Here is a 16,271-nt window from a genome sequence, read left to right on the forward strand (position 1 = left end):
GATATGACGGCTCCATTGTCGTTGCGGGACACGAAACATGGCATGCAGTCCGGGGCTGGTTGGTTTCGCGTCGTGATGCGATAGCAGCGCCAACTTGGAACTTTGACTGCTGTGTATACCAAGCCAGTTCCTCTTAACTTGCTTTCTTACTATCGCCGGTTCGTTGTTGAGAGCCCGTTTTACCGCTTACGTTTTCATATGTATATGTGTATGCATTCTTCATGCATTTGCTTTCTTTTTACTTGTTTCTCTGAAATGGTTCGTTGTTACCGATACTATAAATTTGTGTCCCTTTTCCAAATTCTCGAGCTAAGAACTTACTCTGCCATCTGCAGTTTATTTGTTTTTATCGCTTAGCTGCGCCCCCCCCCCCCCTTTTCCCCTTACGTAATGTTCCAAAGTCTGTTACCTGTGAGGTGTATGTATAGATGTTTAAATAAGGATGCACCCCAATCCTCGCTCGGAGCGAGCAAGACCTCAGGCATAGCTTCGAGTTCGTAACCCCGGAACTAGTTCATTGTGATTAAAACTTGCATGTCACTTGACACAAATATTTGCTGAGTGAACAATTAAATATATATCAAATCAGAGAAAAAAAAATCAACGTTTCGATTCGTCGTTTATATCCCACTCTACACGGAGCATGTCCATTGCTGAAGCCGTGCACGATATCCATTTGGCTCCTGAGAAAACAACAGTCGTGTGTACGTCTGCGGTAATCCGAAGGTTGTAGGTTCGGTGCATAACCTGCAGCAAGTTGATGTTTTATCCACTTTGATTCCTTTCTATTTATGTGGCAATTACTATGATAGAGTTAAAACACGCAAGTAAGGACCCGTATACCTTCCTTATTTTCATTGTATGTTGGTGTCGTTAGGTTCTGTCCAACAAAAAAAACGAGCCCTCGATCGATACCCGCTCTTACGATAATGAAAAAGCACTGTAGTGACATCGCTATCATTGTTGTATTTGTCGAAGACTGTGAAGCGGCCACCCACTTCGGAGCAACTTGGAAGGCCCCGCGGCGAAAGGGAGGAGGACGGGCAGCTCGGGGGGGACGCGTTTCGGCAGCAGCGGCCCGCTATCTGGAGGCGACAATGGGTACCGGAAAAGCGGAAAACGACTACAGGTGACATCGTCGTTTTACGACGTACGCGCCCAGCCCGTGAAAGAACACTGAAGCACATGGACCGTCTGCTTTTCAAATCGGTTGCACGTGCGGGGTGCAGAGGAAACTCTTTTGACTGTGCCTGTGTTTTTGTGTTCTATTTTCCTTTCTTTTTCCTCTCTACGAGAGTCCTGTAAATAGTGGAAGAATAAACCAGTCTTCTTGATGCGTTCGAACCGAGCGGACGTCTTGATCCTCCGTCGTCGTCCTACGCACTAAAGAAAGTTTGCCTCCCTGCTATTCCGCCACAATATTTTCTGGTGCCGAAACCCGGGAATATAGGGACCCAAAGATGGACATCGACAGGATCAAGCGCAAAAGGGCCGTGGTGCGGACGTCAACGACAAAGCTTCTCAACGACATAGCCACCATGGAGGACGACGCATCAGTCGGTGAGCTCGAAGAAAAGATCAACCTTCTCTCACTTAAAGAAGATTCACTCAAAGAGCTAGATCGGGAAATTGAGAGTGGCGTAGAAGATGATGGATTAGAAGAGGAAATTGCATGCTCCGAGACCTACAGAGAAAGAATCAGCGTAGCAAAAACCAAAGTACAGCGCATGCTACGTGAGCTTAGCTGCACTAACACCTCATCAGTGACCGCTTCGCTAGATCGCACCTCAAGCTCCTCAAATCAAATAGAATCTAGCAATAACATACCGCAAGCATCCCCCACAGTAAAGCTGCCAAAACTAGAAATAGCAAAGTTCAACGGTGAGCTTCGACAGTGGCAAGGATTTTGGAGCCAATTCGACTCAACAATAAACGCTAACCACCACCTGTCAAACGTGGACAAATTCAAATACCTGAACAGTTACCTCACAGGAAAAGCAGCGGCTGCTGTTGCAGGGCTTGATTTGTCTGAAGGAAACTACGAAGTTGCTCTCTCGCTGTTAAAGGAAAGGTTCGGCCGAAAAGAAGTCATTATCGAGGACCACATGTCCAGATTGCTCAATATCAGGTCAGTGCGTGACTCGCGGAACCTCAGCCAACTTCGAGGCCTTGTTGACGAAGTAGAAAGGGGTGTACGAAGCCTCACTTCTCTGGGCGTAGGTGTCAGCACGTACGGAGCTTTGCTACTGACAGTTGTAAAGAAAGCGGTGCCTGCGGACCTTCATCTCGAATATTGCCGAAGAAAAGACGCTACGACAGGAGGCAGTGAATTGGAGGCATTTGTGCATTTTTTGAGAAAAGAGGTTGAAGCACGGGAGATCATCCAGCGGGCCGAAGCACCCAGAGGCATGAGTGTAGAGTCGTCGACAGAAAACCGCAAGAGCACTTTTAAAGCGGCGAGAATGTCTTCGGCTGCGGCATTACATACAATGACCAAGGAAAGAACAGGGTGTCTGTTTTGTTCGTCAGAGTGCCACGAAACCAGTAACTGCGACGCAGAGATGTCGGCAGCTGATAAAAGGGAAATGCTGAAGCGTGAGAACAGATGTTTCCGTTGCACAGTAAAGGGGCACACGTCAAGAGAGTGCCGTAAGGCCAAATGGCTCAGGTGTGCCAACTGTAGCGGTAAACACGCCACGGCTATGTGTGATCCTGATTTCAGAGGATACCGCGGCACTGGTGAACAGAATCCATCCTCTCGACCAGTGACAGAACAAGCCGCAGTGCTAAAGTCTTCTCTAGGCTCAGAAGAGAATTTTATGTGCACGGAGGGGCATCAGTTGCTTCTTCAAACCGCGCGAGCTTGGACAGAGGGACCGCACAAAAGTACACTTGTCAGGCTTCTCCTAGATGGCGGCAGTCAAAGGACATTCATCCATCGCAACTTATCTGAAAGACTGCAGTTAAAGGTGCTTGGGGAAGAGGAGCTTAGAATATATGCCTTCGGCGACAAGTCCGCAGTAAACCGCACTAAAGCGCGTCGGGTCGAGCTGTGGCTCCGAAGCCAGTACGACGGGAAAAGGATACGAGTCGAAGCGCTGGAAGTTCCCTGCATCTGCGCGGACATCATGTCTACACCATCAAAGTCAGTTCTGCTTGAACTTTCGAAATTTGACTTACCCGTTGCAGACGTCGTGCAGGGTGACGAATGTGAAAACATTGACCTTCTAATCGGAGCTGATCACTATTGGGAAATAGTCACGGGATCCACGAAGCGCCTAACCTCCAAACTGATGGCAGTGGAGACAGTATTCGGGTGGACAGTCCAGGGTCAGGTCGGCACAAGAAGGTCAACAGGAGTCTGTTCCTCTGCTGCTGGCGTAATGCGAGTGGGAGTGAGCGAAAAAATAGACGAGGAAATGTCCGCACAGTTGAGGTCCTTCTGGGAGCTCGAGCACATTGGTATCAAAGAAAATGAACCAGCTCGTCACCAAGACGCAGTCCTACAGCACTACAAAGAAACCGTCAAGTTTGAGCATGGTCGGTACAAAGTGTCATTTCCCTGGAGGCCAATGGTCAATGAGCTCGACGACAACTACGAGTGCGCCGCGAAGCGTCTTAGAGCCCAAACAACGCGCCTTTTGAAAGAAGATTCCTTGATCAGGGAATATGACGCCTGTATCCGAGAATACATCGAAAAGGGCTACGCAGAGCCAGCCAACAATCATTGCAGCACTTCGGAAGGTCCAGTATATTATATGCCACATCAAGCAGTTGTTCGTCAAGAAAGCCAGACAACAAAAATGAGGGTAGTATTCGACGCATCATCCAGTGCCAAAAATCGCCTCTCACTGAATGATGTTTTGGAAAGTGGTCCGAAGCTTAATCCAGAGCTGATCGATTTGCTGATCAACTTCCGCACTTACAACATCGGCCTCATTGCGGATATTGAAAAGGCATTTCTTCAAATATCCTTGTCAGACGACGACCGGAACGCTGTGCGTTTTCTCTGGTATGCTACTACGCCGAAGAAAGGTGAAGAACTACCAGCGGTGGCGGCCTATCGGATGACACGCGTGCCGTTCGGTGTCACATCCAGCCCCTTCCTATTGGCCGCAACATTACAACACCATCTTGAAGGACTCCCGAAGCAGTATGCTGAGACGGCGAGCATCCTACGCAACCATCTCTATGTTGACGACCTAGTGACTGGGGTCGACAGCCTTGAACAGGGTAAAGTGTTATGCCAGGAATCAAGCGATATATTATCACAAGCAGGAATGCGACTCCACAAGTGGATGTCTAACGACCACGATTTAGTCAACTTCATAGAGGATGGGAATGTGACAAGAAGTAATGCGAATGCTGAACCTCCTGCAGCCACCAAGGTATTGGGAGTGGCCTGGAATGCTCAGACGGATAATTTTGAGTACAATATGACCTCACTGCTTGATTTCCTCAACACAAGAGCTGACAGCAAGAGATTCGTACTGCAAGTCTCAGCCAGAATTTTCGACCCCTTTGGGTTTATTGCTCCCACAACACTGTACGTAAAGATATTGTTCCAAAGATTGTGGGAGTTGGGTGCTGGTTGGGACGATCCCTTGCCAGAAGAAATGCGGGCGGAGTGGGACTGCTGGTGTGAAGAGCTTCAATGCATCAAGGGAGTGTCCATTCCGAGAGTCATATCAAGGGATTTCCGACAGGAAGAGACAGAGAAAGTGTTGCACATTTTCTGCGATGCCAGCCCGAAGGCCTACGGTGCTGTCGCATACGTTGCATGCAAGTCTCCTCTGGGAATAATCACTATAAGCCTAATTATGGCCAAATCAAGAGTAGCTCCTTTGAAGCGCCTCTCGTTACCCCGACTGGAGCTGATGGGGGCTCTCATTGGCGCTCGACTGTGCCGCTACGTTGTCAAGGCCTTGGACCTCCAGAATGCTGCTACCATTCTTTGGACTGATTCCACAGTGGCTATGCACTGGATTAAAGGAAACGCTGCCAGATGGAAGCCCTTCGTGGCAAACCGGGTGTCAGAGCTACAGGCGCTGACTGATCCTAAAGATTGGAGACACTGCCCAGGACCAGACAACCCCGCTGATCTAATCACTCGCGGTATCCTCCCGTCGGCCTTGTTGGAGAGCGAATTGTGGTGGAAAGGACCCCATTGGCTTCACGGCGATGAGACGCATTGGCCAACGACAGGCGAGCCGAGCCCAGGGGTTGCAGAATGTCACGTAGAAGAGAGAAAAGTGACGGTGATGCCCATTGTCTCATCATCATCCGAGGCAGTGCTGAAAGTGGAAGAGTTCAGCTCATTCAGCAGAGTCGTTCGCGTAACTGCGTGGATCCACCGCTTTGTCAACAATTGCCGCAACGGGAAGGAAAGAAAAAGTGGCCCACTACGAGCTGAAGAAGTGATCGATGCTGAGAGGTACTGGTTGGCTGCAACTCAAGGAGAAGCATTCAGCGACGACATTTCCAACCTGAAGGCCCAAAGACCGCTGCGCAAAGGCTCTCCTGTTTTGCCATTCAACCCGTACCTTGACAGGGAAGGTCTCATGCGAGTTGGTGGACGCCTGCAATTCACTGACAACCACGAAGAGACCAAACATCCTATCGTTCTCCCTGGCACTCACCCCTTCACGCTGCTGCTCATAAAGAAAGAGCACGTGAGGATGCTGCACTCAGGGGTACGCGACACCCTGGCGCAGTTGCGAGAGTCGTATTGGATCATCCGAGGGCGCCAGGCCGTAAAAAAGGTTATCAAGCGGTGCCTCATTTGTCGCAAACAAAGTTGCCCTCCCGCCACGGAACCAGTAGCACCACTTCCAGCTGACAGAGTGACAAAAGGAAATCCGTTCGACACCGTTGGCATCGATTTCGCAGGACCTTTGATTTGTCAACAGTCGCGCGATAACCGGAAATGTTACATCGCAATTTTCACCTGCGCTGTGACACGTGCCGTGCATCTTGAGCTCGTCAGCGACATGTCGACTACAGCCTTTCTCCTGGCATTCAAGCGCTTCGTGGCTCGCAGGGGAATCTGCTCGACTATTTATTCGGACAACGCGCTAACTTTCAAGAGAGCAGCAAAAGACCTGAAAGCGATGTTCGCGCTACTAAAATCACAGGAAATGCAGTCTTACTTCGCCGGAAACCAAATCAGGTGGAAGTTTATTGTTGAAAGGGCAGCTTGGTGGGGCGGATTCTGGGAGCGGTTGGTGCGATCGGTGAAGGTAGCGTTGCGCAAGGTGTTAGGTCGGAGCAGTTTAAACTTTGAAGAACTCACAACGGTCTTGTACGAAGTGGAGGCCGTGATAAACTCACGCCCATTGACTTTCACCTACGAAGATGCCCGAGAGCCAGAACCACTGTCGCCGGCGCACTTCCTCGTCGGAAGAAAGCTGACAACCCTTCCTCCACACCACCTGCCAGCCGAAATTCCGGGCGGTGACGCGCATCTCTCACGGCGCTGGAAGTACCGGTCAGCCATGGCTGAAGGATTTTGGAGACGATGGCGGAAAGAGTATTTATTGGAGCTTAGATCAGCCCATTTGTCTCACCCAACGACATCGAGTGACCTAAAGATAGGCGATTTGGTGCTTTTAAAAGAAGACCATTTGAAACGCCACATGTGGAAGATCGCCAGAATCAAAGAAACGTTCAAGGGCAGAGACGGCAGGGTGCGGGCCTGCCGGCTGGCACTAAGCGGGGGAACGGAGCTGAAACGACCAATACAGCTGCTTTATCCTCTAGAAGTCGACGAACAATGAGCTAAAGAGTTCGCTCATCCGGGGGAGGTTGTTGTATTTGTCGAAGACTGTGAAGCGGCCACCCACTTCGGAGCAACTTGGAAGGCCCCGCGGCGAAAGGGAGGAGGACGGGCAGCTCGGGGGGGACGCGTTTCGGCAGCAGCGGCCCGCTATCTGGAGGCGACAATGGGTACCGGAAAAGCGGAAAACGACTACAGGTGACATCGTCGTTTTACGACGTACGCGCCCAGCCCGTGAAAGAACACTGAAGCACATGGACCGTCTGCTTTTCAAATCGGTTGCACGTGCGGGGTGCAGAGGAAACTCTTTTGACTGTGCCTGTGTTTTTGTGTTCTATTTTCCTTTCTTTTTCCTCTCTACGAGAGTCCTGTAAATAGTGGAAGAATAAACCAGTCTTCTTGATGCGTTCGAACCGAGCGGACGTCTTGATCCTCCGTCGTCGTCCTACGCACTAAAGAAAGTTTGCCTCCCTGCTATTCCGCCACAATAATCATCTTGGCCCTCGCGGAGCGCCTGCACCGAACCGCAAATCAAGACAGATAGCCTACGCGGCAGCATCACTGCCATCTTTGCTTATAAACGACGTTTTTATGGAAAGTTTGCTAAGCCGGCATCGCCGCTGAAGCTCTTTTCTATACGGGAACCTGGCTGCGTTGCTTACCGCTTCTCTGTTTAGAGATTGCCATACGATCGTCTCCCTGTCGCAACGCTTCCGTTTAGTCTGCGCTCAGCCGAACGAGCAACCAGCAAAACAGGCTCCGATCGGTTCTCTGATCGGCCGCCGCCATCGATCGCGCATTGTATGCGCATTGTATCACGATCGCCTGCAATCTATAAAGCGTCATTCAATACCATCGCTCCTCGATCGCTCGCCTGCGCGCGCGGATCGCTCTCCCGTCACGTAGCTGTAAACTTCCGCCGAGGTATGCCCGCTCGCAAGGCCAAGGCGCCGCTGTTGCTGTCGAGGTCAAATTAAAAAGAAGCGAAAGAGACAAGGGGACGCTCGAGTCGTCCGTGCCGTGTTTTTCAGAGGTGTGTGTAGGTGTAAGCTGATAAGTGTGCTTCGTTGTTTCTTCACCACGAAGGCGCGCCAGCTCTGCCAAAGGGCTCCCTGGGTGCCGCCATAATCCCCTCTTGGCTGTGGTAAATAAGCGTGACACCCCCGCCCCTGAAATTCACTGCCGAGGCAGTGACGTCAGCGTGCGTCAGCCTTTGTACTCCCATGGCACAGTTCAGAAAGGAGGTGCTGCGCCTCTCCGTTAGGAAGGTCTGTATACAACATTGTTTATTGATAACTCAGGGGCGGCGTCAGGATTTCATACCTCAGGATGCGGGCTGTAGTAGTTGTTCGGTGGAGGAGGAGGGGGGCGGGGTTGGACGGGAGTGGGCACCCGTGGGAGTCCAGTGTAATGCCCAACGTATCATGTATCGTATATGAGCAAATTGACTATAAAGAGACACTTTGATTTGCTGGAGAGAAAAGCTTTCAATTGTAAATAGCCCAGCAAATCAATGACCAATTAATCAATTACAAATTATTAATTAGCTTAATGTAATATTTAGGGTGCCACTTAAATGGATGGATCGATGGAATAAACATTGTTTGTCCGACGGTTAATGCTGCCGCTGCCGGGGACTAGGCTGCCAGGGGCCCATCGCTCGAAGGACATAAAAAAACACTGCTTGAATTCTTTTTCTTGCGCATGTATACTACCCGTGGCCAGAAGTAAAAGTGCAGAAGAATCGACATGTGGGCAACTTGAAATTGATTATACATGTTTAAACGAACAACTCCAAAAGAAATGGTGTGTTCCTCCTTGTGTCCTCGTTTTTTTTTTTTTTTTTTTTGCTGCCCATTTCAACATGTATAGAAGTAAAAATGGATAAGACGTTCTGTTTGTTCTCGATGTGGAACTCTGTTTGGCGCCAACAACGACTCTATTTCCATGGTATCAACAGGGGCGCTGCCTGTGCTGTGTATATACATATACGAATGCGTCACACAGGCAGCCGCGTCAGAGCCGCAAGAATCACTTTAGGTGACTAAAACTCCACCTGCAGTCGAGCTATTAGCGAAAGTAGGTTATTCGCCGCCCAAGAAACGTGCTGTCAGTCGCGGCCGCACTTGGCGATACAAGCACACAGGTCTCTTCCGGAACAAATATTTGAACGATATACCACAGCGGGACGGGGGACGGGAAGCGATAGGCGACAACTCTGATTGCGCGAGATAGCAGGAAAGGAGCCGCGGCCAGGAAAAAGTGACTCACTGTACAAAACCTCGCATAATGCACGTTTCACATCACGGCGAATTCCTTTGCAAAAGAACGATTCTCATTATCGTAGTAGTAGTAATAGTAGTAGTAACAGGGTAGTGTATAGTTGCAGTGGTACAGTTGTGGTAGTGGTATGGTAGTAGATGGTTAGGGGAGTAGCCGGAAACTTTTTTCGGGGAGGGGGGGGGGGGTGTTCAACTGCTCTTTATGTATGTTCTTGAGTGGGCTTGTATACGTGCGTGTACACATCCAAAATTTTAAAATTTCGGGGAGGGGCGAGCGGAATGCTGACCCCCCACCCTGGCTACGCCAATGGTAGTGGTACAGTATAGCGGCAGTATTTGTTGTTACCGGGTATTCGAAACATGACACGAATCCCCGGCGTGGGATGGCCAAAGGTGTTGGTGGACCAAAACTCGAATGGTTAAACTGTCGTTGTTGTTGATGATGCTGCTGCTGTTTTCCTCTATGAACGGTTCAAATTCATTACGGCGGGCTGGCTAAGACTCGATTGAATTGAGATCATTAGGCAAATGGGGACGGCGCCCTTAATGAGAAATCTGCGACCGCCCAAAAGAAGCGATAGCGCATACTACTGCGATGAATTGGCCACGATTCGGGTATTATTAAAAAGGATGCTTTGTTGCCGAGGTCAACAAAAACTTTCAGGAAAAAACACAGAGAAACTCCAAGAGAGAACAGAGAAACTTGCAAGGAACTTGTCAATCACCTTCATCTTTTGTTTTCACTTCCGTTTCGAGCACACGTAGGCAGCCAGGTCAAGCCTCATTCCTGAGATATGATTAAAAGGATGATCATATAAATACTATATGCGTAGTATATACTTTCCGCGCGGGAAACTCCTTCTCGCAACGAAGCGGGGCGTCTTTCAAAATCCTGGCAACCTCTTTTCCTTCGCTTCTATGTGTTTCAACTTTTCTTCAAACTCAATCTACTCGCTTTAATTAGGTTCCGGGAGCAACCGTGTACGTACACGCTCACGTCCACGTTCCCCGCCGTGGCATCATCATCAACATCGTCGTTGTCATCTCCCTTCCTTTCTCCGACGACGCACACACCGAGCTCTACGCCGGCCCTCTGCATGCAGGCCGCTGAGTATGAAGGCAGAGTGCGGGGTTTGGCTGGATTCCAGCGGGCCGGTGTGTGGCAGCGTGTGTACGCGCCTTGACCGCCTTTTCCCGTCTTTTCCTTCTAAGCTCTGCCGCTGGCCGGCTCGCCTCTCGGACACTTGTTCGCAGTGTTCTTCCATGCCCGGAGAGGTGTCTTTATTATTATTTTTTGTGTCGGGTATCTTCCCTTGTATATCACCGCACGCTACATAGGACGGCAGAAAGAGTGGACACTCACCCGTATAATGACGCACTAGTATTTGTGTGCGCTAGGTGAGTGAGTGAGTGAGTGAGTGAGTGAGTGAGTGAGTGAGTGAGTGAGTGAGTGAGTGAGTGAGTGAGTGAGTGAGTGAGTGAGTGAGTGAGTGAGTGAGTGAGTGAGTGAGTGAGTGAGTGAGACCATGAGTGAAACCGTGAGTGAAGTGAGTGAGATGGTGTCTGTGTGAGTGTGTCAGGGCAAATGTACGAATGAAATCTATCTATCTATCTATCTATCTATCTATCTATCTATCTATCTATCTATCTATCTATCTATCTATCTATCTATCTATCTATCTATCTATCTATCTATCTATCTATCTATCTATCTATCTATCTATCTATCTATCTATCTATCTATCTATCTATCTATCTATCTATCTATCTATCTATCTAATCTCTTTGAAAGCGCAAGAACGTTCAAGATCATTCAAGCAGCAGTTCGCAGTCTCGTTTGCGTCGTGTCTCTAATTGAGCGCATATACGCAAGCTGTTCATTTCACCGCGACTGCGAACACACCGCCGTGGAGTCCATTTACGGAGTCATGCACTTGCCTTGTCAGGCAACAGTTGCTCGAGCTCGTTAAGATCACCCGCTCGAGGAAGGGCTCGCACCGCGCAGTTAACGACGCAGCTTTTCAAAATTTACGTGGCATTTTACGGCGTGGCCGTTCTTCTGTGGTAGAGTGAAGACGCGACGGCTCCTTCAACGCTCGGGGTAAGTGTGTTTTCAAGGCATCAAACGCGAAAATTGACCCTGGCGTCGGCGTCGGCGTCCACATGAGGGATGCAAAAAAAAAAAAAAAAGAAACATGACGTGATGACTTCATCACGACGTCACAGGTCACTAAAATTCGTGACGTTACTGTGACGTATATAACGTAGCATCACATGGTGACGTCATCACGTGACATTGTCGCTCGGTCAAAGGAGGGCCGATCACGGAGGCAGTGCAAAAACTATGCGAGGTGCAGAAAGCTTACAATACCTCCGATCCTGGAGGCAGTGCTAGGGTGGCTAGTAGTGCAAAACCACGTTAGGTGCAGAAAACTTTCGGAAGGGAGCGGGAGAGGATCGGTACATCGACTGAGAAAAACAAGATGGCTTTCGCCTTCGGCTCGCCTTTGGCGAATGCGTTAAGGGATCCTGTGAGTTTTCTCGGTGTATCTTCTGAACAGCGAAATTCTCTTCTATCGCGTCCTATTTATCTGATTAGTCACCTTCCCTCTCTCCGTCTCCCTAAAATTTTCGCCTCTCCCCCCCCCCCCCCAACCCCTCCCACTACCCCAAGCGAACATAGTCAAAACAAAACGCGTAAGCTTCCCACTTCCCTGCCCCCTAATTCCCTCCACATCCCCAGCAAAAGAACCCTGGCGCCGCCCCCTGAGGACGGAGACGGGCAAGTGGCACAATGCTTACGCATACTTTGACAACTCCATTGGAGTTTCTTCAGAATTGTTTTTTTTTTTAATATTTCGCAGTCCTGAAGTTGTCGCTCGAATTACGTCGCGATTCGTACAGCGTGCTCGAGATCTTAACGGCAATGTGCAAAAACACATCTCTGCGATCGCCCCCATCGCCTCCTAATCAGCTTTTCATCTAGCATATTCATTAAGCGTCTCGTCGTCTTGGGGGAGCCCTGGCTTTCCTCTGACCACTCGGGATTTACGCCATTCGAGGAAAGACAGCCACCGCGCGTGTGTGTACGCTCAGAGCTCGACGTCGAGGAAGTCGTCTCGGCTCGTTAGCAATCCACGCTCTCCTCCTGTTCGTTTTTTGTTTTCCTGATCATCCTTTTTTGCTAATGGAAGCGACTCTTCTTGCCCCCGTCGTACGCGAAATACGCTTGGATATATCTTCGTGTCACGCCGGTAAAACGCACGACGAGGCAACCTGTGAACTTACTACCACTGCAGTGAAGGAGACGGCCCGTTACGCGTGTAACCACTGCCTCGCGCAGGTTGCCCTGGAATGTCTGGGAACGTTCCTGATTACTTTAGAATCACGCGATAAGATTGCGCGCCCAACGCGAACAGTAGAGTTTATTCTGGAACTAACGCCGCCACTGTTAACGATGACACTGGGATCTTCGATGCTTGTGCCGACGCGCCTTACCGCTTATTGGATTACCGACGACCGACGTCTGTGCATGCCGCTTTCGCTGCGCATTGAGTGTTGCTTCTTTTGCTGGGCACAAGTTTGCCCAATAAAGCATTCCATCTTTACCGGCTGTGTTTTGCTTTCTTCACCGTCACAACCACATGGCTTCTGCTGGAGGTGCATGGGTATCGATCTCAGAAGTCTCGTCGCACAGTACTACCGTGCAACAGCCCAGAGAGGAGGTGTTCCTTATCTCAGATGGAAAGGTCTATATTCATATTCGCATGTGTGCGTGTATACATAGTACATAAAGACTAAAGTTTTTGGGAGAAGGGGAGGGGAAGTAGGTGTTGAACACCTACCCCCCCCCCCCCCTTGTCTGCGCCTATGCTGGATGGCCTCACCTCTTCTTCGCTACTTCTTCAATATTCTGGTCGATTACGCTACCGACTGTTAGGCTTACGACAGCCTCGCGACTGTTCGCCTCGAGGCCACCGCACGGTGCCTGGAAATGCGTGCCGCGGCGGCCAGTTAAGAAGTCACGCGCGCGCTCCCGTAAGCTCGTTCGCGCGTGCTTGGGGGAAGGACGATGTCAATGACGCCGCGCGCCGGTGAGCGTGCGCGGCTTTTAGTAAAAGGGTACGCACCCGACCTGGTAGCGCCAATTGCTCGGTTGCGTGATGTGATGTAGCCATGTTTCTTCACACATACACGCAGAGGCGTCTTTTTGGGCAGAAAAAGAAGAAAGCACGGTGGGTTTTACGGATGCATGGAAGTCTTGCGTAAGTGCAGTGCTGACAAGGGTTGTAGGAGACTGCAGGGGATGATACGCCACCTTGTTACCTTGCCTATAGGGCCGCGGGAAAAAGGAAAGTCGGCGTGCTATTCAGTCTTGCTATGTATGTATGTATGTATGTATGTATGTATGTATGTATGTATGTATGTATGTATGTATGTATGTATGTATGTATGTATGTATGTATGTATGTATGTATGTATGTATGTATGTATGTATGTAGGGACAACGTAAGAATAATGTGAATTAGGAACGTAACTGCGGGAAGCGCTTTCACTTACCTTTCATCTCATCATTCATCACACTTCATTGGCAAACTAAAAATAGCGCCCTCTATGTTTGATGATGAAGATCGTGCTTTCTTTGACTTCATTATCTGTCGGCTTCCAACACATACCATATATGACGAAGCGGTACTATTGAAGCGGCACTGCTATGTATACTGTCGGTCATACTCGTGTATGAACTACTGAAAGCGCTGTAGTGCTGTACAGTCGCTTATACTTCGTGTTTCCCTGACGAACCAATCTGAAGTAAACTGTGGGAGCGTAGTATGACGTAGACATGAAACGCAGAGTGGCGGAACGTATACAAACTCCCGTCTCACTCCTTCGTTCAGTTCCTATTCATGGGGCGGAGCACGTGCTCAACAAGGCGTGTAGGATGGAGGCGCGCTTGTGAATGGCAAATGCAGGGGGAGAGACCAGCAGTCGTTCGCCATTGTGTTTACAGCGTCCGTGGCGAGAACGAAGCCCGCGGCGAAGGCGTCCAGATGTGAACAAAAACATTAACCCATCTTCAGACTTGCTCGTACACGACAGCTCAATGTATATACTTTGTCGTCGTTGTACGTGTATTCGTGATTGTGCCAAGCCAAGAACGCGGGCGGCAGCTGAAAGTGAATGGAAAATGCCGTGGAAACGTTCGCCGTAGAGCCCTGATACAAAGGAAACCCATATTCCGAATCAGGGCTGGCTGCAGATTTAGTCTTTAGAGGGAGTAGGCGTTAGTTTGGTGTCAACTCCCCACTCGTATATTCAAGATTCACGTCGGACACGTAGAAATGCTGGAATTAGAAAACTTCGTGACAGAACTGAACTAAATTTGCTGCGTTTGAGGAGGAAGTCAGAGTTATATCAATTAAAACAGGTCGAACTTAGACATTGGACTTCAAGTGAGCGTAGAATCGACCCCAATTGACGAACTTGAAAGAGAGAAAAATCTACAAAGTGCACAACTTTATACGTACTTGTCTTCATAGTTGTCGTCGTATGGTTACGTATTCGTCCCCGTCGTCACTGACCCATCCTTGCAGTGACGTCATCGTAGCGACGTCATCGGCTTCCCTGTGATCGTCGTCGTAGGTTCTTGGCTGTTTTGCGAGCCACGCTTTCCGTTAACCATGATTTTTTTTTTTCGAGCTGTAACTTTTGAAGTTACCATATTCAACTCGTTAGTGCTGCAGCCGCGCACATATACTGTTCCATCAGTAACTGTCGAAGTTAATTGGTCTCAGTGTTTAAACAACACTTCGTTTTTTTGTTGCGCGTGTTGTTTTTGTACTCTCGGGTTATCACGCAGCATAATGTCTTAGTAATGTTAAGTAAAAGCATTTAGTGCCGTACGTCGCACGCATCGTCTGTATACCCAACAATTCGTTTAGGCGTCAGATAACTTCTAAGCTTTTCAACCAGTTGTTCCGAGTATGACATTAACCTCAGTAGGGTGGAAAGCGGGGCTAGTATAGGTACATTTGCATAACCAAAGGATTAGTGTGAAAAGAGTAATTGTAATTGCATTCTCACTGTGCTACGCATGACCTCGTATGTACATCCATTTCTGTGAAAAACGAGCACTTACGTCGGGAAAACCGGCCTTTTCCATTGACCCAGTTCGCGCACACAAAGAATAAATAGCAAACTTTTATTGTTTTCTGTTAGGTCTGTTCGTTACGTATCCGCTAATCTTTCCGTTTCGGGGCGAAAGGCGCGCGAATGCTGTCTTTCTGCCAACAAACCGCCAGACTCGGTCATGGACGCAACCCTTTCCTAACCGACTCACTGTTTTCTGTCTCCGATAACGATCGCTCTTTTTTGCCACTTGCCCTGTTCTTTCTCGTGTCGACCACATTCGTCACAATGCCTGATTTAGTGCATGCAGGGCTTGGCCGCGGTAGAAATTATACTTTCTCACCTTGCGGATCGAATAGTACGGTGGTAAGGTGAGACCATGTATACAGTATAGCATAGCAAAGGATGGGAAAGAGAAGTGAGGTGTACGAGGAGTGATGTAAGGGTGAAGAGGAGGGGAGAGAACGATGTAAATAAAGATGAAAGAAAGAAGGAAGAAGAGGTTGTAGAAAGAGGCAAAGAAAGAACGACGGCAGAAAGACGAAAGATGAAGAATGGACTCAATCTGCGTTCACTATAGGTGGTGGCTCTTGCTTTCCAGCTCAGCTGGTTACCGAAATTTCAGGGGCGTGGAATTGGCTTTCGTTATTTTTCTTCGTTTGCTTCGACTTACAGGCGTCGCATTACCAAAGACAAAGCAGTAGTAGTAGTAGCAGAGTTTGTGGTGTCTTGATCTGTTCTCTTGCGCCCTTGTCTGCACACCTACCCTCTTTTATCATGAGTCCAAGGGACGCAATGCGGCTCACGCAAGAGGTGTCGATTATTAAGAAGGTCGGCTCCAGGCCGAGGAGCGCGCGGTTTTCTCAAGAGTATCGCGTATACTGTACTGATCCGAATTGGGGTGCGAGTTCGGATGCATGATTCGGGAAGATCCTCACCACGCGGCGTGACCACTCGATCACTGCCACGCACGCACACAGTTCAGCCTCTTAGTGGATCGAGATTTCGTTCCTCCGAAACTCCGCGCGCCAAGTCTTCTCCGTAACACGGGCCTGCCTATGTAACGGTTTCGCCGCGACCAAAGG

The 16,271-nt window shown here is 49.3% G+C and overlaps 1 protein-coding gene across 1 annotated transcript; it reads left to right on the forward strand.

Moving 5' to 3' along the window:
• The first annotated feature begins 1,460 nt into the window (after positions 1 to 1,460).
• Positions 1,461 to 6,776, forward strand: LOC119397538 (uncharacterized). The gene is made up of 2 exons (XM_037664961.2): positions 1,461 to 1,560; positions 4,381 to 6,776. Exons 1-2 carry the CDS (start codon positions 1,461 to 1,463, stop codon positions 6,774 to 6,776), a joined length of 2,496 nt encoding a protein of 831 aa, XP_037520889.2.
• Positions 6,777 to 16,271: the final 9,495 nt, after the last annotated feature.

Source organism: Rhipicephalus sanguineus, chromosome 6 (genome assembly GCF_013339695.2).
Source record: "Rhipicephalus sanguineus isolate Rsan-2018 chromosome 6, BIME_Rsan_1.4, whole genome shotgun sequence".
Taxonomy (NCBI): Eukaryota; Metazoa; Arthropoda; class Arachnida; order Ixodida; family Ixodidae; genus Rhipicephalus; species Rhipicephalus sanguineus.